Raw genomic sequence first — 23,585 nt, 5'->3', positions numbered from 1 at the left:
GGTACTTAGCAAAGGAACTGCTGCCTTCCATTATTACTGAATCATACACAGGATCTGAGAAATCTTGAGTGAAAGCACCAGGGCATCTAAACTGCGTTGCACTGAAATGAGCATGTAGGAGGGATGCAGAAAATTCTTTTCCACCTGAAATGATGTCCTAAGATTCTACAAAAAGCTTACCTGTATACAGTATTTTCTCTATGTAGGTCTTCTAAGCCACAAAGAATCTCTGCTGCATAAAACAAAGCTCGTTCTTCCTCAAAGCCTGGGTTTCCCATATTGTAGATATGAAACTTCAAGTCACCTCCATTCATTATGGTCAGAACTAAACACAGTGCATCCTTTGTTTCGTAGGCATAGGCTAAATTGACCTAGAAAAATATCGATAGCATAATTGTAACAGTTCGGCTATCTGCTAAGAGGAAATCACTGACTTTTTTATTAAAAATTTTGACTTGCAAAGGAAGAATACATTGATAGCACAGCAGCCAAAGATAACTGAATTTGATATGGGCCTTTTTACAAGAGCAAATGTACAATTAAAAATATAGAAAAATCAGATATTAGAATCTTACAAATAAATTTGTTGAATCCAGCCTATTCATTATCAGAAACCATCAGCTTTAGTGCTCAGATAAACCATTATATTTGCTTCTGCCAGAGGTAAGTAAATGTGRTTACCTTTGTATGTGTTGTATTCACAGTGTTTCATAAAATAAGTATAAAGAACACAACAGATGCAGAGATAACTGCATTTTTCAATCTAAGGCAAGTTTTTAGAGACACTAGCATGAACTGGCAGAACTCACAGTAGCTAGGAAAAGCCTAAGTCAAGCAGACCAGCTCCATATCACTGGCTAGGTGCTCGTACCAGCCCGTCTCTTCTGATTTATTCTGTTTGAATTTCCTTCAGTCTCAACCTCCTTCCTTTCTCAGACACTGGGAATTCAGGTAATCACTCTGGATAAAAATAGCTCAGCCTGATGCAACCCTGATGCAAGTCAAGGTTGTAAAGAGCATTATGTTCCCATGGTAAAAGCAGGCGCCGAGTTTGGTGCATTTCTCACAGACCACAGGCTAAAAGTGAGACTCAGCAAACGCGCGTGGAGAAGGGCTAAGGTGAAACGAGCAGGGAGTCAGCTTCTGGCGCATTTTACATAACAGGAAGTTGGAGGAGGCATCAGATTCARCGACAGACATTGTGCTCGGCAGGTGACCACAGCACCGATCTCTAGAGGTTTCAATACTCACTACAAACTGACTATTGACTTTTTCTAAAATCTGCTTTTCRTTTAGCGCCATGGATTCGCCTTTCCTCTTTTTTATTCTCTTCTTCTCTAATCTTTTGCAGGCATACATCTTCCCTGTTGCCCGGACTTGGCAAGCGCAGACCTGAGAATTAAAGAGAACAATTGCTTGGGTAAGTTAAAGAAAACACTTTGTCTGGGTAGCATTTTACTGCTCACAGTCTGATCTGATTTAGTCCTTTTAAGGTTAGAGACAGTGCTGTAGTGAATATGTCGGGGGCATCTGGGGAACTGACTTCTGTTTCCAAACCCGCAGTGTAACACTGGTTTAATTATTTCACTTTCCTCCGCCTGCTTCCTATCCCACCTCCTTTTGTCTGCTGAGATTGTAATCTGCTCCGAGTCCTGTCTGTGCCTCCTTCGACTCTGCTGCCTAGGCAGTGACCTCAAGCCACTAGTAAAATACAAACAAGGGTGTGACCCTAATTCCGCAGCAAATGTAACAGTCAAATGAAAAATAATTTTTGAAAGTGTCTTTTTGAGATTACAGTGTCATGAGAGGTTAAGTGAAACTGTCAGCAGTTAAGTGAAAATCAACATCTGCCTCATCAGGCTACGGTAACCTGCAGCGCCTGGGAAGTAAGAAATGTTCGTAACAGTAGCTTTCAAAATTACTCACCTCCCCAAAGCCACCTTTCCCTAGTACCCTGTACTGCCTAAATGTGTTTTTCGTTACTGGTTGCCTGGAAGAAAAGGAAATAAAAAAGACACACTATGTTTAATGCACTCCTTGTGATTTATTCATTTGAGAGCATACTTTTGAAAAGCAAAATAGATAAATATTATATAATTGTATTATTTCAAGGTAATCACATAATATAATATAATATATAATTATGTAATTACATTACTTCAATACTACATATGGCTTGAACTTTTCAATTCCAACATATTAAGCTGTAATAAAATACAACACATTAGTGAGTCATCAGTATAATTTCTGATAAAATCTTAGGAAGAAAGAGGGTTTTGAATCTCCATTACATAGCTTTGGCCTTTGCTAAACAAAGAGGAGGCCTAAGAGCTTGCAACCACATATTCATTCCATGGATCATTTCATGATACACAGAAATCTTTTAAAGGTAGTGCTGGGCAAACACTTTACTATTTTACTTGGTCCTCAAGCTGAGGAAAAGAGATCTAAGATTCAATCCACCACAAAAGTATTTCCATTTTCTTGACCTTTAACAAAACAGGACATTGATAGGAAACAAGTAAAAAACAATCCTGGGAACTGAAGGGGTGGATTCAGATTCAATTCACAGAGCTGGTAAGCGCAGGAAGCAGGGCTCAAAGCCCTTCCGGCCCAGCCTGAATTACCTGCCTCTGGGGAGACTACCATTGGGCAAAAGAGGAGGAAAAGCACCTCTTTCCTTTGGGCATGTGAAACAAATCCGCTGAAACCATCACGTGACAAGGAAGCTTTCTCATTTGGTTTCTTCAGTGAATTTACCACTGAGTCATTTTTTTTCCCCTGGTGAGTTAACCAGTGACTATATTCTGTGCATCACGTTCCGATTAAGGGCCAAATCATGGGCCAAATTAAGGATTAAATAAATCCCTCTGTCTTTGTGAGAGCACAGTGCCCTTCCTCATGGATTTCGTTTAGCCTCACTGTGCTAGAAGAGCATCTTCAGTGGGAACCTGTCTCTCCTTGTGCGGCAGACAGCAGCTTTGCTGGCCGTTCCACGTGCGGTGGGGCATGAGGCGGGCAGGGCTAACACAGGGACGACAGAGACGTTTAGGCATCTGCTCACTGCCCCTGGTTTGGAGGTTGCTATATGCCACATCTCRGAGACGCGTGCTCCTGGCCTGTGATGGGTGCCCGTGGACACCCTGGAGAAGGTGATGACGGAGGTGTCCCATCAGGCGCAACGAGGACGTAGCCTTTCTKTCACAGGGCACGCTCACCCAGCCCACAGCTCCTCTGCCCTGGGACCTTGGTGTGCAGAGCAAATACTCCAGAAATGGTTTGGAGCAGGAGAGGGGCTACGGCACTGACCTGTGCGCTCAAGAGATGCAGGCACTGGGCCAGGGGCCCAGGATGCAGGAGCCAAATGTGTGAGCTTCATGCATAATGCATGGCATCCCAGGGCTCTGGTGCTATCAGGAAGGCCAGCAAATTGATTTTTTGTTGGGGCTAGTTCCTAAACTCATTTTGGAAAAGTTTCTGCATAACTATACAGGTTTAATCACTATTTTACAGGATTTCCACAAAATTCAGATTTGATTTCAGATTAAAAATGCTCCAGCCCTAAATCAAACTTCTACACCATTAATTATCATTACAGTTTTATAATGTGATGGAGAAAGGACTCTAGATTCTAAGATATCTCATTTTATATCCCCTGCTCTATCACCAAGGAATTAAAATTGTATTAGCAGTCACTAATGAATATTCATAAGAACCTTATAATAGCTTTGTTTTAATAGCTGGCAGGAAGCCAGCCAGCAGAGGGAGCACAATAACGTGGCTGTGCTAACAACATTGATGACGAGATTGATGACAATAGGAATAGATTTTAAAGTGAATTGTTTCATTTATGTTCATTATTTTCTTTAAAAAAGTGGGAGAAGAAAAATGTTCAAAAGGCCGAAACTAAAAGATGTTATTTTCAGACTTCTAACAAGATATTGCAGATGCTATTAGGGTTAAAAGCAACAATTAGCAGTGATAACTACATGCTCAGCAATGTCCCTGGAATAAACGGACTGTTTGATCCTTTGCTGGAGCCAGCAGGCTGTCAGAAGGAGCTGTTGATCACTCCATGACACTAACATCTCTTTGCTAATCCCAGAAACAGCTCTCCGGGCTTAAGCTGGACAGGCACATCTGATAGCTTGTCATGTTTGTTGGGGGAATTAAAAAATATCCTCAAAGCATTTGAAAAAAATCTCTATCCTACGTGTGAAAACAGATAGGAAATAGCCTGGCTAGAGATGAATCATCTGATGTTTTCTTAATTAAAAATGGAAGAGTAAATGCTGGATTCAGTAAAGATGGCATGTGGAGCATGTCTTGGCATGAAATGGTTGCTATCCTCTCCCCACCACTTCCCTTTCTTCTCATGCATGAGCTTTGTAGCTTTCCAGGGAATGTAACTGGCACAGCTCCCTTGATCTCCGAGGCATTATGCTGATATACACCACTAAAGAATCTGGCCATAACTCATCTCCCATAATTAATTCAAATTGTGGAAACTGGGGCTTCTCTCAGCTCAGGGTCACTGTTACACAGCAGTGTAAGTAAGTCTGCTGCAGCACTCTCCAAAAAAGAAAAAGCAAAGGCCCCTTTCCTGGCACATTTAGACCCCAAAGGATACCTCATTATTAAGTGTGCTCATAAATGTCTAGCCAATAATATGGTGTGAAGACTGATATGCTGCGGTTTAGTCTGTTTACAGCGATGTTGATAATGGTGATAATTGGTCCAGATAAAAAGCCACCATATTCAGAGAGTAGCTAAGCAGGGAGACTGGAATTGTTGAATRTATTTTAATCATACCTAACGTGCGGGCCATTAAGCGGCAAAACACTTGAGCTTTAGAAGCCAAAACAAGCTTCCTAGTGTTTTGGAATGGATTCTTGCTTTATTATTTACTTCTCTAGCAAGCAGCATCTGGTTCAGTCTTGCTTGGGCACACTGTTTGCAAATGTAAAAGCCAGAGACTGGATGGGCATTTTATATTCAACATTATGGATGCACAAGGATAGGTTATAAACAAGGGCAATATAACCTTTCACTCTTCTCCAAGAACAGCTCATCGTGACAGGGCCTACACTGAAACTGGCTGCAGAGATTTGTCAAATCACAGAGGAGATTTGGATTCTCAATTTTTATTAGCTGTAAGTCTTCTCCTATTCACCTGTTGTGCTCAAGAGTGCTATGCAAAGCAGGTGTCCAAGCGGCTTGATGGAGTGTGTCACATGCAAAAATGTGGGTCCTTGAAAGAGAAGGGAAAGGCTGGAGAGCATCTGTGGGTGTGAACACACTCACGGAGGGTGAAAGGAGCGTGTTGCAGACACCAGGCCCAGCTGGATACTCATTTTATAGTTAAAGCGAGTCTAACGCCAGCATAACCTTGACTTTTCTACACAGCATCTTTCTGCGGCTAAAGCTGCCAATTCCTCTTGAACCTTCCAACAATGGACTTTTATAAACAAATGATAAAATTAGAAAAGTTGTCCCGGATCTTTTTGAGAGAGCTTGCCTCCACTATCGCTCAGGGAAACCAGTAATGAGTCTTGATGGGCCTTTCTGAAGGGAGAACAGTGAAAAGAGTGAGTGAAAAGAACAGAGAAAACAGAGAAAGGGCTGGAAATGGGCAGACATTGGGATGAGACACTAGAAGTGCTGAGAAAAGGCCAAACTCTGTCTTTGACTTGAAGGCAAAGGGAACAAACCTGCATTATCTCAGCTATCACATTTCAACCGTATTCTAGAAGCTTTGCATGAAAAGTGAAAATAAACCTTTTATTTTCATTTTTAATTAAAAAAAAAAAAAAAAAAAGATAGCAACACTTACCTTTCCAACCACTTCCACTGCAGAAACCTGTCGAAGTACATGCTGTTTAGGTATTCTTGGAATGGTTCCCCGCTGAGGTGGTCAAGGACAGATCTATCTCAGATGAAAAGGATATATAAGCATTTTATAATCCTGAATTTGGAGTAAAAGACAAATGAAACAAGTGGAAAAAATCAAGACTACTTGTAAATCAGAGTCATTTTACTTTATTTTCTGTTTTGTTTTATTCACAGTTTAAATCATTAAACATTATCTGGGAACAAAGAGATGTGCTTAGTTTATTTCATAATAGGAGGCCTTATAGAAACTGAGAGCTAGTTATGTATGCTGAAAATTAATGAGGAGTCTCCCACCGGCCTCAGTGGACTTTCACAGAGGCTGTTAGCCACCAGAGAACTAGTATCTTTATTTCTGCGAGTAAATTAAGACTAGCTTAACCTAGCTCCCTCAGAAATTAAAATCCTAAACTTTGGGGAAATGTTCAATCTGGATCCAAAATTTCTGTCTGGAGCCCATTTCCATCAAAAAGTGACCATCAGAGGTATCGTTTTGAGCAAAAACCAAAAAATCTCAATTCCTACTTTACAGAAGAAATAACTGTGATTAAAGTTTAAGGGCTTTTCCTGACAGCTGTGTGTCTTGTAGAGTAAAACAAAGGAAAGAAAGTCAGAGCAGGGCGGTGGATTTGTGTCATAGGATCAGTAAGGTTGGAAAGGACCTCTGAAGATCACCCAGTCCAACCTTCCTGCTCAGTGGGGTCACCTAGAGCAGGTTAGGCAGGGTTGCATCCAGGTGGGCCTTGAAGATCTCCAGAGAAGGAGACTCCACAACCTCTCTGGGCAACCTGGTCCAGGGCTCCGTCACTCTCACAGTGAAGAAATTCCCCCTCACGTTCAGGCGGAACTTCCTGTGCTTCAATTTCTGCCCATTGCCTCTTGTCCTGTCACACGGGACAACTGAAACGAGTTTGTCCCCATCCCCTTGACACCCTCCCTTCAGGTACTTGTACACATTGATAAGATTCCCCCCTCCGTCTTCCCTTCCCCAGGCTCAAGAGGCCCAGCTCTCGCAGCCGTTCCTCATAGGGCAGGTGCTCCAGCCCTCTGAGCATCTTCGTAGCCCTGCACTGGACTCTCTCCAGGAGCTCCATGTCTCTCTTGTACTGCAAAGTCTTAGCGGAAAGGCCTATCTGCAAATACGACAAATAAATATGTTGCCTGTGACAGGCCACAAGCAGCCAGAGACACAGGGAACTCCTGTAAGGAAGGCTCAGGGCTCAGAGATGAGAAAACACAGGTCGATCTGTAGAGCTGCTGGCCAGTGCTGCCTGAGACGAAGATGACCATGTTGCTTAATGGTGGGTTGTCCCCGTCAAACAGCATGGCCCCTGCTGGTTTTGGTTGTCCCGATGGACAACTGCCTCTGCTGGCAGTAATGCTGGGGACAAAGCTTGGTTTTGGGTGAAAATTGCCCACAACAAGCAATGTGTATTTCTCTCTCAGCTTCAAGGTTCAGTTAAGGTGGCTTAAGGGTGCACAGTCTTGGATCAGCCACCTACAGTCTCTCTAACAGCTTGCTAGTTCCTGACTGACTGATTTACTAGAACTGCCATTTTTTATAGCTAGCCATTAAAGCAAAATCTATGCTTGGATTTGTTTTGCATCCAAAYGCAAAACCACATCAGAGACAGAAAATTCCATTTAGAAAAATTCTGATGTAAATATATATARACACCTTTCTAGAATTTCTGGAGGAGAAAATTCTCTGTAGAACTATTTTGATTTGGAAAAGGATAAACTACATCTCATCCTGGTATGGTTCTAGAAAGAAGAAAACAATTCAGAATAGATAATGTGTCTCCTCAGTTTAGTTCTACCCCATTCTTGAACCACAATTCCTAAGTTTTTGGAAACTCTCAACTGTTGAAATTTATTTGTTAATAATTCTTCATACGTAGATTGGATCAAATCAGGTAATTGCAAATATACAACATTCGGAAGTCAGACTGCTGTTGTCTTCATTAGCTTTGACTGCACACATCACACAGTATAAATCTTAAGAAGAAGAAGTATTTTCACTAAGTGAATTTACATTTCCAAAAGAAAAAAATCTGTATTAATGAGCTTTAAAAAATGTCCAAATTCAGATCCAAAGTTATAGGGGAAATTAGTAGGGAAGAGACAGTGGAAAACAGCCTAAATATTGAAGGTCAAAGCAGAAGCACAGGTACATTTATACATACATTTCTCCTGCAAACCGACCTTATCTATGAGGACTCATCTGAAACTCATCCCTGTTCCTGCTCACACAGGATGTCAAGTTTCATATTTGTATGTATTGGTGTTTTTTGGTTTTACTGTGAACACTTCCAAAATTAACATTATTCAACACATTTAGTAAATAGCAACAGCAAGTTTTTAAAACTTCCTTTGGAATCCATTTCAGTCCATGTGAAATGATCAGCATATTTATTAGCAAGGTCTCATAACTGGCTAATTTATCTGTTTCAGTTTGGAAAAAGGAATAGCTGTCTGAATAAGAGCCTGAATTAAGTGCTGTCCAGAGCTAGCCTATTTCATTCAGTTAATTAAAAGCTTCACACACTTTAAAGAACAATAGCTGCCTTTCACCAGCTGTTTGCTTTTTAGTTCCCCTGTTTGGCATCAGCAAAACACGTTTTACAGTAAACTGTCAGCTTTCAAACTGATTTCAGAAATGGAAACAGACATCAGGGGGTTTTATGTGAAGCACAGCTCTGCCTTTGTCACTGTGACTGGCGCATACAACTGGCGCAAGTTATACCAGCATCTCAACATGACATGAGGCCAACACAAGTGAACTGGTTATAAGAGAAGGACAGAAATAACCACATCTCCTACCAATGCAAAGAATAACTGCAAACAGAAAAGGTCAATGAAATGAGTCAAAACAATGAATGACAGCAGAACGAATTTTACAAATCCCCATTACGTTATCCAGGGAAAACAAACTGTGCTCTGCCAGAAACCACATGGACTAGCTTGTGATGATCCCTCCTTTTCATATTTTTGTTGGTTTATGATCTTCTGGTGTGAACAAACCAGGGTCGGTGTTTGCAAATGCAAAGTGCATACCTGGAGCTTTAGACCATAATAGCACAAACCGCCTCACGGCTGCAAAAACTGATAAGCCTTTTCCCAGACAAAGCAAGAAATAACACATGTACATTTGAACTCCACAGACAGACAGAAAGCATTAAAAAAGCCTCATTCTCCTGTTGAAGATTTTTTGGAAAAGCCACGCAGAGCAAGTTTGCACATTCCTCTGTCTAAATKGACTGTATAGCCACTTAATTTTTATTCACTTTGAAACAGAGATGTTTTCTTTGGATACATTATCATTGTAGCTCTTTTCACTCAGCATGAAATCTATGGCTGGTTTACTTGGCTAGAACACTCTGTCAAATACCTGAAACACTAAGTGCCTGTGTGTAGTGTATATAATGGCATGGAAATATTTATTATATTTTGTTCAGATGAAATGACTTCACCATTTGTCGGTAATGTCTCTAGGATTCTGAACATAAGCTGAAGATACATGCTTCAGACACAAATTCAAATTTCTCTCCTTACCTGACACATTCTTTACAAGCTGCTGACTGCAGCCATGTGATCTCTGGATATCAAGTTATACTTACTTTGTACAGTGAGAGAACAGCTCTTTGCAGGGGCTGATTTTGAGTTTTTCCTCTGTCTGTTGGACAAGATCTGGACTGACATCTGGAACGTAAGCTGGAGACTAGGGAGAGAACAGAGGGGCACATTATCTCTGTGATGAGGTGCAGATTCTCCTCTGTTAACATGTAAAAGACACATTCATTATTTAGACCCTGAGTTTCTTCAATTCAATTCCAGTGGTTGTGTAAAAGCAAAGGAGCTTTACGTCAAACAGCAGTAAAATAGGATACTGTGGTAACTTACTCCACATTCCACTCTATCCTCATATTGCTTTTTTGCCTTCTTCGGTACCTTYACCTCCTTTCCCAGCCTCATGAATATGCAGGACCAATTCCTTGCCAATTCTTTGAACTGCTCCCTTACATCCCATGAAAAATGTGCTGGACTGAACTGTGTACAGGCCATTTGCTTAAACAAAAGAGAATTTGCCCAGTGTTTTCACTCTGTTGATGATTCATTGTGCTGTCTGAAAAAATCCATCTCTCTCTTTTTTTTTTTTTTTTTTCCCTAGCAGGATTTCAAAGAAAAACAAGAGCAGAGCATATGTATTTATTGATTTAGACATAAATAATAAGAAAAATGCTTGTAAAAGTGTCTGGACACTTTAATTCCTCATTAGAAGGACAAAAATAATCCAGTAGTTTTAAAATAATCATTTCAAAAAGGAACACTGCCAAAGAACTGCGCATAAAATCTTCTCATTCTCTCCTCCCTTTGGAGAGAATGTACCATCAGCCCCCTTTGAAAAACCCTCTATGAAAGAAGTCTTTTGCAGTATGCCTTGATGGTCAATCAATTTAGGACCTTTAAGACTAATTAGTCATAGAGACAGTTTTTAGGCAGTCCACATTATTACTCATTAAAAGTATACTGTAAATATATAAAAAAGTCTGTATACATGTATGTGGGTTTACATACCCCTTTTTAGATATTCATCCCACACAGATGAGAACCCCTTTATATAACCAATAGGATTGGGCCATTTTCAATATAAGAAAACTTAGCATGCTTATCCATGGCCATGATCACCAGATGTGCTGACTGAGAGGGTCACAGAGCATCATCACTCCTTCCTGGCCAGACGTTCTCTCATTAACTCACCCTTACCTGGAGGTATCCTAGCAAGACCTGAAGTGCACTGCAGGCAGAGTTCAGAAACGCTGGGAAAGAGACCTGGGCAGGGGGGGGCAGGGGCAGACCTGGAGAAAATCTCCATCATAGTGAAAGCTGAATTAAGCCTTTTATCTCTTCCTTTCCACTACTGAAATGTGAGTATGATCCTGGTTGTGATATAGAAATGTAAGTTTTTCTACTTTGATGTTTTTTAACAAGAACAGAACTGTCTGTATGTGCTGGGCAGTGCAATTTCACTGTTTAACAGTGAAATACAATCAGCCAAACACGTTGGATACTTCTGACCTCACTGAAAAATTTTGTCATATCCTACATATTTTCCTCCTTTTCCTTAGCAAAAGATGCCTAGGGAATGCCCATTTTTAATTGCAGACAGAGGATATTGTAAGCAATTGAGAAACCTCACTATACTTTAAGAGGTAGAGAAGTACCCATATGATCCTCTAAAAGATGAAGAGACTGAGATACTGCCAAATTTTCTCAGCTGGATTGGCCACTGAGGTTGACAGGAACTGAGAACTGTAGAGCAAGTCTCAGTGAATTGGACATCTTACAGAAATTCCTAAATACAGACTCATATAACTAAATCTAAGTCACGCTTTCAACTTAAGAGAGCAAAAGAAGACTGAAGCAGTGAAAGAACTAAGAATAAGACCAAGAAGTCCTGCTTTCCAGTCCTAGAGATGCTGGACTGTAACTACTGTAAAAAAAAAAAAAAAAAAAAAAAAAAAAAAAAAAAAAAAAAAAAAAAAAGGCTTCTTTAGGATTATTCATATAGTGTCCTGATCCTAAGCCTAATGATTAGCAGTCTTTCAGGTGACTTGGGTTAGGAATGACGTTTGAATTAACATGTAATTTACCTCTGGTTGATACTTTTTAGAGTCAATGGGATGAGTTACACAAGCTCATCTGCAACCCAAGCAGCTTGTATGTGGCTGTGCAAGTCTACTGCTCTAAGACCTGGTTATCTTGAATGTATCTCTAAGCCATAGCATACAGAAGCACCATTGACCTCTGTAGCCTCTGTAGGGCTGGGAACCGGGAGCGTCTTTTCTGATGTGAATGGAGTTACGCTTAAGTAAAACCGATACTAGAAGAGAACCAGGGCCTATAAATGAAGCTTCTACTAGTAAAATCTAGGGTTTGTTCTAGGCTTATAGACCAAAATTGGGAAACAAAGCTAAATACTAAAATCCATAATTAGGCATTTAGACAAAGTGACCTAATATTTAGAGGAGCCAGGTAACTTCATTTCCCTTTGGCTTCAATGGGAGGCAAGCTGCCTTGATTTTAGTGTTGGAGAAGAGCGTGCACACAGACTGCTACTGCAAAGTTACTGAAGAGCTGCAGATCCACACCCAAATTTAGTGCACAGTAGCATGCCCCTTAAGATCTCCAGAGATTTGAAAAAGGTCTTGTTTATTTATGTCCCAAATTATGAATACAAGGTCCATGCTGTGGACGAACAGATTTGGACATTCTTCGTGTCTCCGTTCCCTTTCACACATTAGGGATCTCTATGACCTCTCTGCTGTCAATATGGTAAAAATTCCTTAAAATTTTGTTTGAGATCAAAGTACATTTAAAAAAATTATCAATGTCAGCTAAGTCTTTTTCATAAAGAAGAAATTAATTTTTTTATAGGGAAAAGGGGAGGAGAAGGAGCAAAAGAAACTGTAAGACAAAGTGGGAAGTATTTATAAATGGCATGAACTGTGATTCCTCACTCCAAGTTTGTGGGAGATAGAGACAGCACTCAGGTTTTTTCAAAACCATTCATTGCTGACCTTTGAATCTTTGCTTCCTTTGAACAAATCAAGAGCAAACTAACAACATTAAGGTAGGTGAGATACAATGACATTCTCTACAAGGACTAAAGCCTTACCATGTAGTGCAAACAATTTACTAGACCACTTCATTTTCTGTAACAARAAACACTTCTTTCAGAGGCTGAGCATTTCCAAAGGTCCTGCAGGTCTATCAAAACATTTAGTGCTATTACACAGCCCTTCACAGTGCTCAAGGCAGCTGTTCCACGTTCATGGGATCTGCGCACCCAACCCTTTCTGTGTAGTTCTAGGGAGTGTTTGTGTATCTTTCCTGAGATTTTCCTTGAGACTTCATAATTCCCAGAGCTCCTATTAAATAACTATGACTGCCGTTTTCCCAGCTTGAGCACTGTGTGTATCTGCAGCCTTCAAACGTTAAAAGTGGAAACAACAACAGCAGCAGAAACCAACCCACCAACCTACTTTTACTCTGGAGAACAATTAGGTAGCACAGGTTATGAGTGCAAGAAAACAATTGGATCCCAAGAGCATAAACTTCCAAGGGCAACACTTTGCCTGACTAAAGAAGGAAAAGTTCCTTCCTCCCTTGAAAGGTGCAAAAGATTTTTGTGGCCCCTACAACATGGTTAGCAGCACTGTTCTCCTGCTGTATTGTGGGTAAGGGTGGTAAAAGCAAATTTGGCTTTTACAGGGGAACAAAGGCACCTTTTCAAACATGTTAAATGTTCTGTGGCAGCTGGGAGATCCATACACCACAATTAAGACCATGACATCTGAGCATGTGGCACAAAATATTCTGCTAACTCTCCAGAAAGCCCTTCCAAAGACTGTTACATTTGCTTGTATTCCAAACAAAATAACACTGAGTAGCTTTATCAAGTATAATCCTGTATTTTTGTTAGTTGTTATTCTGTTTTCTTCAGTCAAAGGAGGTGATTTTGATCTCATTCACAATAATGTAATTCAGGAATAACGCCAGTCAAGTTAGCAGAGTAACACTACAGTAAAGCTGACTGACCTGAAATCAGAGTAATGGTCCAAGACTCTGGCAGTGCCAAAAGTGGTTAAACTGATCTAATAAAAATTATTCTCATTAGGTTATACCATTTGACTATAGAGTCTGACAAAAAGTTCTAAGTGTAACTACTTTCACCAGTTRTAATTCAACTCTCTGATCTGCTGTATCTTCTAGTTTATGGTCTGAAACCAAAAACCCTCTTGTAAATGTTTTGTAGGCAAAGCAACATCTCAGTTTTATGATGCACTCTTGTTTAATTTTTAAGGAAAGAATGCAACTAGGAATCAGTTTAGTGATTATCTGAAAAACAGGAAATGGATATACAGTTACCTCTGAGTTCAAATAGCACAGTCTTTTAGAAAATCTGCACTTCCATTTCCATATATAGCTTGAAAAAAGCTGAAAACTGACACACTCTTTTAAGGCTAGCTGTATTCCTATCCACAGAAAATTGGAGATCACTTTTCCTTCCAAATTAAGTCTTAGGACCTGTGAGCTACTTTTCATATTTTGCTCAGAGGCTGATGGCAGCTTCTCCCCCTTCCTCTTCTATTGACAAGAATGCACTGCCTAATAAACAGCATTACGGCTAGGTTTGAAGCTGGATGCAACATCCTTCAGTGTTACCCATAAATATCAAATTAGTTTGGTGGAAGTTGAGACCATCGCAATGAGAATACGATTTGTCTGGTCATCCCTGCGTTACCGTAGTTGACACTGGCAGCCTGCACGCCAAGAAACTGATGCCATGCAGTTGTACATGGGTGCACCTGTAACTCTTCATGTCACAGGGCACTCAGCACCTCACTGAAAGTACTGAAAGCAAGCAAAATTTGATTTAGACTCAGATGAAAGCTCTCAGGCTGTATAATTCCCCATTATTTGTTATTTTAAGTGTCATGTTGTATCACTGTGCTTTAAAATGTAAACTCTGCTGTTCTGACAACTCTGTAACTTTTGCCACAGGCTACCTCACTCAGCCCTTCAAAACAGGGTATTAGGTGACCTCCACTGAACAGCAGAGAAACAGATAAACCTCTTCATAAAATCATCTCTATATGTTTGATATGGCACTTACAACATTTCTCTGATAGTATTTCCCCTGTGACCACACAGAGGACACCTGACTTTTTGCCAATYTATGAGCTGAACAAACTCTTTATGAAAGGGTTATGCAAGCTGAAATCTTGCAATACCAAGGGAGGCGTTCAAGTCACCTTCTCCAATAATTGTACTCTTTTGTTAAAATGCATTAATTGTTCTAATATTTCCTTAAGACAGGAACTGCCAGAGCTTTACAAAACTTTGGTCAAGATGTAATACACTGCAGGAGTTGCCTCCAGATCACTAAGGAGGTGAAAACAGGCAGAGATACTTGTCTCTACCACCACTGCCTCTGACAAAAAGAAAAAGCTTGCAGAGCCCTGAACTTTGGCTAACTATTCAGATCAGAAAAAGCGATAACACTGAGTTGGGTCAGACTGACTTTGCAACCAACAAAGCAGTTCTTTAGTCCAGAAAGATAATGATAATACTTTATCCTTACATAGTGCCTTTCATCTAAGAATCTCAAAACATTAAAACTTCATTGCATGCTTAACAAGATATCTTTAAAACATAGGTGGCAATCTTACAATATTTTACAGAACAGTAAACTCCAGAATAGGGAGGCTAACGATTCTGTTTTGCAGAAGAGTTGATCATCTTCATCTGTGACTGAAATCAAACAACTGAGATAAATTAAAGCTAGAGGTGCTCATATTCCACAAATCAGTCCATCTGTAGCTTGCAATTAGTAAATAAGGAATAAAAACACAGAAATAAAGGCTTTCATTTCATATCAACTCTTGACAGTGGAGGTGAGTCATCAGGGTATCTTAAAGCATGACAGTTCATCAATACGAAAATGATATGAGTGAAAAAGATACCACACTTCAAAATAAACTGACTTCGTGCCAGCTTTCTGGTCATAAATACAACTGCTTTCCTGGCAAGTTTCWGACATGCAGCCATGATATTGAATCACGATGAGTTGTTTTAAAAGTCACTTGCATAAAACAAATCATGTGCAGCATATGTTATGTCTCAGGTTATGAAAACATTCCACAAGAAACTAGCTTAAAACAATTAAGAATGTTTCAGTCAATGGACAAAAGTTCAAGCTATAACTTTTCCTGAACTGTCTCCAGTTGCAAGCATTTCTGTCTTAATAATATATGTATTTTCAGATGTGGACAGCTGATTTTCCACATGTAATCTATCTGCAAATCTCCATATGGATTTGCTACCACTACAAACCTTAAAACTATGGAAGAAACAGGCTAAAATAAACTTTGGTGTAGCATAGTGCTTTAGCACGATGTGATGAGAAGAGCTGCATACAAGAAAACTTGGAAAAAACTGGCTGTTCTGTTGCTGCATTTGTTTTGCTCTTATACAGTCATGACTCAAGACCAATCAGACAGAGCAGTGGTTTGTGTCTGTGATAGGAAACCGGCCACTTACAAGGCCATTTCTGATGTCATTATTGTACAGTCACATCTGCTTCCAAATGTTTGAGGGTGGCTCAGCTAGCTGGGGCCTCAGTTACTGGGACAGGCAGCAGTGCCAGCTGTCCTCAGCCCATTGAGGGAAACACTCTTAAGTAGTCACAAGGAGGACTGCAATTAGAGAGGAGACTAGAAAAAGGAGAAATAGGCAGGTATATATAAGTCATTCTGGCACCTGCGTGGTAGATGCAAAATCAGGGAGAGACAAGTTTATGTGGTCAGGTAGCGCATGTTTTCAAAGGGGAAAGCAAGAAGATCAAACAAAGAACATGAAATTGTGCCTCTCTGTGCTGCCAAGGCTGATCTGCTGCTCACAACTAGTGATTCACCCCAAGAATAGGCCTGTGGTCTCCCTGGAGCAGGAACAAACTGACGCAAGGCACAGCCGAGGTCCTGCTTGCCTGGCCACAGAAAGAAGGCTACAGCCATTCTGGGCTAATGCCATGTCCCTCCTTCCCCTTTTGGGCAGGAGGAGGCTACTGTCAACTGAGATGTAATCTCAGCTATAGCCTGGGAAGTAATAACCATGTGGCTTGTAAACTACGGTGGGGAAGTGTGAAGGAACTGACAGTGAGAAATGCATAGGAAAGCAATGAAGGAGATAAAGTAGAGTGTCTTGGTGGTGGTTTATACTTTGGGGAGTCCAGGTTAGGCATGTGTTTCAACCTTGCAAGGGAAAAGTTCCCAGTAGTGTCACAACACATGCAGTCTCCTGTTTCTTTTTGGTGTTATGCACAAATATGTTGGAATATTCTTTTTTCTTGCCCTGTGTGTCTRATCTTGTCTGTTCAAATTTAGCTGTGTTTGTAGTAAACAGCCAATTCTACATCAGGAGCAGCTGCAACATTTTAAGTAATCAACTTCTGSATTTTCTTTTTGTTTTTTTTTTTTTCCTACCACAAAGTCATCTGGGTCTGTATGAGGCAAACCAGTAAAACACAAGGCTTCATAATTCCAAGATATTTTCCTTGAGATGACAGATGTAAGAACTGGCAGTGAGGTGGATGAGGAGCATGCAGAACAGCTGTGTTATTAGTAGCATTTTATCTATTATGACAGCATGTAGACATTGTACCTGAAGACAGGGGCCCATAATGCCGGGCACTCTACATATGCATGACATGAGAACTACAGCTTCAAATCCAAAGAAACCATGGGAGTGGGAACTGAGCGTCAAAGATACAAAATACGTCACCCAATACTACAGAGCAGATCAATGGTATAGTCAAAAATAGAAACATACTGTGTCTCTGAAACAAACAGTAGTTCCAGTACTTAGGGCAGGATTGCTTGCTGGTAGCTCAATGAAGCAAATCAGCAGTGCCTATCAACCGTGGGGTTTGCTGTGTAGCTGCAAGCTGATCTGGAGCCATGATGAATCTGTTTTCTCTCACACTCTACTAAACTATCAAAACTCTCATATTCTGCTAAACTGTAATCTACTAAACTATGGGATAACACAATGAGTAAAGACAACAGAGCTTTCAGTGAACGGCTGAATATGTTCTTCTACCTTCAAGGGTTGGGCTAATCTATCACAAAGGGCCATGCTAACAAATGCAGTTCACGAACTTACTTGCTTTGGTAAGCCTGACCTAGTCTCAGACTGACTTTCTTGCTCAAGACTCACTGGGCTTCCTCTTAAGCTGCCTCTTTGGCCTTGGCAAACTAATTGGTAGGACAAGGATGAATGTCTTCTCTGGGTTTCCAACATTTTGCCTCTCACCGGAGGCCTTCTTTCTGGTGCTGGGTGTAAGCTGAGGTCTTAAACTATGCCCTTCCTTGGAGAAACCTAGGAACTACTAAAGTTTTCTTGCTGGCACATGCATAAAAAGTATATGAAGCATTTTTCAAGGCTCTTCTGTTATTCAGCAACAGGACTTGCCATCCTCACCTTATTTTTCCCATTCTTGTTAGACCTTTTTGTTTGTACCCACTATCACTGAAAGCAAAAGATATTTACAAGACACGGACCCTTTTTTCAATAGCCCAGCTACTCTGCATCAAACTCTTATAGAAACCACATTTCTGTTCCTAGATGGTGGCAAACAAGCAACTGCAATGCAAATGGTGAGATTCAGAATGTTTCCCACATAAAGATTTTCAGTTCAAGGTGGAGTTTCACTGGAATGTTAGATTATTTGATTCAGAAAAATTTTGGGGTGTAACCATAACTTTCATTTCAGAGCAACGAAGGAAGGGAGAAGATTGCCTAGATTAAGGAGAAAATTCTTCCTGGCTCCTATAGGTGGCCAAAGGAAATCTTAAGCACTCAAAACCTCACAGAAAAGTGATTTTGAAATAACAGAATATCCCATGAGACAAAATTTAGTCGTTTCATCAAGTGGAGGGAATCAGTTGCAGACATTACAGCCTTCAATTAAATGGAAACTCTCACCACAATCCCAACCAGCTTTGGGATTTTTGGTACAGTTTAGATTAAGAATTCAAACTGGTCCTCATGGAAGCTATGCTTTTGACTTCAATTAGTGAAAAACTGGGCTTCATAAAAATGTTTGGCAAGATATTTTTCAGCATCTTTAAACTCTAGTTCATTCCCACCCATATTGTTTTAATAATTCTTGGAAACCTGATTATAGATGCATCTTTGCCAAAGAAATATTTTTTTCCCTTTTTTGTGTAAATGCATAGGTTTATTGGTGTAGGGATGCTCCTGAATTAGCTAGCTGGAATTGTTTTATACAAACCTGTTTTTAAAGTGGGGAACAGAAAGTGTGRTCTATTGGCTGTTGCCTTTTTTCCCGCTTTAGAAGTACTTTGCAAGCAGATTAAATGATGAAAACATAGGTGAAATATACTCAGTGCCAGTAGCTGTCAGTAGAATGGTGGAGGTAAAGAAAGAAGGGTAATACAAAACAGTATTTTTAAACTACTCAAAAGTTAGTTAGGCACAGATCTTAGAAATGTCATTAATTCCAAAGAGTAACCTCTTTTGTTAGTATCCCATAGGATCTGAACCATTTGTTACAGTGCATTACTACACGGGACCAGATGTTTGATAATGCATTTTTGCAAAGAACAGTATTCTCAACATTAGTGGCAACAGAGATGACAGGACATTTTTAAAAGCTTCTGTTCTCGGAAGCTTTTTCTCTAGTCACGTGTGCTTAATAGGTTTGGATAGCACCCAGTGTCCAGCCTCTTATCGGAACCTTTCTACCTTTTAACATCCTCCCTCACTGATGGATAGCCTAACCATTAGCAAGTAACTTTATGTTGCAATAGTCATAGCTTGGCTTGCTCTAGTAAACCAAATGTCATTCGTTCCATTAAAAAAATCCCTAAATCTATAAACACTCATTTACAACCTCAACATTATTGAATGGCTTTCTTGCAGGAAAACAAACAGATCCCTGCTTGAATTCACTCCTCTGAGATATGAGCCTGTAAACCTGAGTAACCCTTCCCTTGCAAGCAGTTCTTGCACTGAACTCCATGAGCTGTTTGCTTTGCCTAAAGGTAACTCATGCATAAAGGCCGGATMGAGGCTGTAGTGAAGTCAATGGCCGCAGTGCTATCGGTCGCGATGGATATTTTGCAGAATTTCTTCTTCACCTTTTTGCAGAGCAGAACAAAATTATGAGGAAACACCTGAATGAAGAAATGAAAATCCAATAGAGAGTTTTTGAAGGCCTTGAAAACAATTAGGAAGTTAACTAAACAAACATCAGGCAGGAAACAGTGGGCCACTTTTACAGCAAGACTGACAACACCCATGAAAGCAAACAAAATAAGCATCTAGTGCTGCTGGGAACAGGGCATTCCCTAATCACCTGTGTCACAGGATCCATTAACAATCACACGGTAATAGCCATCAGCAAAGAATTGAGAGGAAGACATTTATTGTAGGAGATGACATGCTGTTTGCAGTGGCATATTCCACTCTTCCTCAGCTTTGCTTGTTGGACAAGCAGCATCTGTGTTAGGACAATAAACTTGCTATAATCTTGATTTTGACTCACATCAGGCTCTAGCCTGATCACACAATATTAAATTAATGTATGAGTTGAGGCTTGGCACGCAAGCTAAGTGAATTTTGTATGTGTAGTTGCATTACCACCCCCCCAAAAAAAAAAAAAAACCACACTTGAATAGTTTAAAGGCTTTTTTAAACCCACTTGTTATCAAAAAATTTTTTTTTTTTTGGTATTCATTCTTATTTTTTTACACTTACATAGGTGATATTTTAATGAGTTTAAATATGTATGTTACTYGTGAAATTTAATGCAGTGCTTAGAGCAATGCTGTGATTCCTGGATCTGAGTTAAAATAATAAACTCTAACATTATTAGCACAGTGATTCTTTTCACTGAATCATACTAGCCAAAGGTATCAGTTTCAGGCATCTCATCACGAATTTGCCTGGCACATTCCTGTGAGGCTACTCGGCTGCTGAAGTTTCAAGATGGAAAGCCTGTTATTCCAGAATCCTCATTCCCTCTTACTAGGAAATCAGAGGAGAAATAGGACATGTTTAACTTCCAACTTATTCGGTTGCCTCTTATTGGGTCTGCTACTACAGTTGGTCTGCTACTGCTTCTGAGTTTAGCACCAAGCATCTTGAGCTCAAAAAGACATTTGCTGTCCCATTACATTTTTAGCTCCAGAAATCCAAGGCTGGACCAACCTGGAAGGTTAGTGCAAGTTGCAGCTTGTGCAGAGAACAGCTGTGGATGACAGGCATTCAAATGGCTCCTGCAGAAATCATGAACAGAAAATTGTGTGGATATGCCATGTAAGGTAGTTTAATGTATTCTGAGTGCGTTACACCTAGAGTGGAACTGGCCTCACTGTACTTCAATCATGTAGAAAGGAGGCATTCAAAGTCACCCTGGGCTCCCTGTACAGTCAGAGTGCCAGAAAGAAGCACGTCATCTCACCTGTCCAGATGCCTCCCTGTGTTTGGGTAGATCAAGCTTGCAGTGCATGTGTTGAGAGCCTAAGGTGCTGGACTCACTGAAGGTCTGTTTAATGTCATTCTGTGCAATACACAAAAGCCACCTTCTGCGGAGTTCTTGACATCTTGCAAGCCGGTGTTTCAGACAGCTGGAAAAGTCTAGCTCCTTTCTCCCATGTGCGTAAAGTTTTGAGACAGAAGGTGACGTGTCTGGGGAAGCTGAATGAACCTTAAATCCTTAAAATTAAATTCCCTGGCCGTATGGATAATCTACATGAACTGAGTGTGGGCAATAAGGAGTATGCAGATGGGATGGGAAAAGACAAACCCCATCTCTGAAGAGTCACTCTTTATTTGCACAGTGCCCGCAGCCTTCTCGGGTGCCCTGGCTAGTCTCTGACAGCTGTTCCAGCAGCCTGGGGGGCCTGCCCTGTATCAACAGACAAATGTGAGCCAGGTTTACGTGTGTGGTGGACATGAATCAGCTGAAGTAAGTTTCCATTTTTAAAGAGCCAAGTCAGAATCTAGTTCCAGCAAACACAGGGCAGCTAAACGGCTTTTGCCCACTGACAAAGTCATCCCAATGATTTTCCTTACCACAAATGACAAACAGTTAAGAAGCATCTGCTCAGCAAAAGAGATGTGGACTTGGGAATGCAACCTCTCCAAAACAACAAGGAAATGCAGAGGTTCAAGTGGTGGTACTGCTTTGCATAAAACCAGTGTGGTTAATGACCCTAGCCCAAGCCTTCAATCAGCAAACATGTTACAAATGGAGCCCTCCTTAAATCTAAAGGGCAGGATACAGGGGACTGCCACAGGACCTATTCTGGGACAGCATCACTTGGATAAAGCAGGCTCCACGTTGTTTCCATAGGCTCATATGCAGTTTGGCATCATTGCAAGAGACAGAAAGCCTAAGTGTTTAGTTAACTAACATTTGTATTATAAACAGTGGGTAAAGGATTAGGAAACAGGACTTGAGCAAACCGTGAGAAAATGCCTTTTAGTCTCAGACCACAGCAAAGGGACTCCTAATCAAGGCAACACTGTGTGATTTTTTGGATTCCCCTGACACACTGTWTTACATCCTGGCCCCAATGACAGAAGAATGCTTATTAAAATAAATCCCAATTATAAAGCACTAATTTGAGTAACAAGGTTGCCACTCTACTGCTCAGATATTTTCCTAGAGTTAGACTTTGGAAAGATGAGCTTATGCAGAAAGTACACTGAGAAGGGTACTTTCCTGGACTGATACACAGTGATCAGCAGAGATACTGATCATGCTATCTCTGGAACAAAAGAATTACGTATTGATTTATTTGGAGACTGGATTATGTATTGATTACGCTAGCTGCAATGCAGAGGTTAAGTAATATTATCATCTCTGGGTAAAATGGTGCCTGTAGAGCAATGAAGTCAATAGAAGCGGGAGATGAGAAATCCATTGAGTCAAAAGGCAAATTCCTAAGCCAATTAATTAAGTGGCAAAATTCTCTTTTGCTCAAGTAAGGCCAGCATTTCTACTGAAGTATTTAGCATTCTAAAAAGTTTCCTAGTAGGAACTTAAGAGACACAGTGAATAACATCTTGAGCAAGCAAATAATTCTAGCCTAGCTTAGATCCATGCAACACACTGTGTGTTCTGACAGGCACTTCATTGCTTACCTCAGTTGGGTCATTAATAAGATGCGTAGGGTTTAGTCATTAATCTATCTGCAGGACTGCTGTGGTTTCAGAAAAATTTGAAAACTAGCTCTGGAGATAGCTCTTGGACCAAGCCCTAGGGAAACATTCCCAGTAGCCAGTGAAAGGCGATGTTATGTTGGCCTTTTATTATTACCAAGATAATAAGCTTACAGTTGGACAAAGATGACTAGCTGGATATAAGTGATATAAGCTGAATTTGTTTGAGAAAGACAACAGTGTAGAAATCGATTCCTGAAGGCTCTCTCTTCAAAACACAAAGCCTCTGTCTCACATTAAACACTGCAGGTTGCTTTAAAGAAGCTTTATGTTCTCTTTCTTTCAGAACTTCATTTAAAGTGACTCTCAGCTTTTATTTCAACCATTCCAAAAAATATAACATCTTCTCTGGAAGGCATTTAGTAAAAATAAATAGTTAGGGCAAGAGATCTCAGCACTTGAGTCCAATTCTTGTTACGGCATGACCTGCACTTCCACAAATGGGATTCAGCCAGAATCATTAAATAGTGATGCATTAAACTTTCTTTATAAGAGATGGAAGGTTTTAGTGATCAGAAAGGATGAGTCACTCAGAAGCATAAGCGCCTAAGTTTGCATTTATTTTGATGGTGAAAATATTTTGGAATGGGAAAAGAAATCTTGAGGAGAGGACAATGGTAGGAGAAGAGCCTCAGCATCAAAATTCTTTAATGGGGTGACTATTCTTTGTCAACTCAAGAGCTGAGACAACATGTTATAAGCATGAGTTTGGACTCAGCTGGGGGGACTTTGTCCATTAGAAGGGTTTATATTTATTTATTTATTTATTTATTTACCTATAAATATACCAATTTAATTTCTTCTCACTCATATTAGACAGATGTTTTTTTCTCCAGAAAGAACTGATGAGAGGAGAACACTTTTTAAGCCCATAGACA

At 40.3% G+C, this 23,585-nt stretch overlaps 1 protein-coding gene across 1 annotated transcript in view; it reads right to left on the bottom strand.

Moving 5' to 3' along the window:
* Positions 1 to 23,585, bottom strand: part of GRK5 (G protein-coupled receptor kinase 5) — a 117,744-nt gene that overhangs the window by 19,871 nt on the left and 74,288 nt on the right. The window contains exons 6-10 of the mRNA XM_085319104.1: positions 9,510 to 9,610; positions 5,834 to 5,926; positions 1,927 to 1,990; positions 1,252 to 1,392; positions 181 to 371 (exon numbers count right to left, since the gene is read on the bottom strand). Of these exons, the coding sequence (XP_085175230.1) occupies positions 181 to 371; positions 1,252 to 1,392; positions 1,927 to 1,990; positions 5,834 to 5,926; positions 9,510 to 9,610 (590 nt within the window). The remainder of the gene's footprint in view (positions 1 to 180; positions 372 to 1,251; positions 1,393 to 1,926; positions 1,991 to 5,833; positions 5,927 to 9,509; positions 9,611 to 23,585) is intronic.

This window comes from Rhea americana, unplaced genomic scaffold (genome assembly GCF_003343005.1).
Source record: "Rhea americana isolate MKP2758 unplaced genomic scaffold, rheAme1 scaffold_57, whole genome shotgun sequence".
Lineage (NCBI taxonomy): Eukaryota > Metazoa > Chordata > Aves > Rheiformes > Rheidae > Rhea > Rhea americana.
Note: the sequence above shows the minus strand (reverse complement) of the source record. Positions and strands in the feature narration are given on the sequence as shown.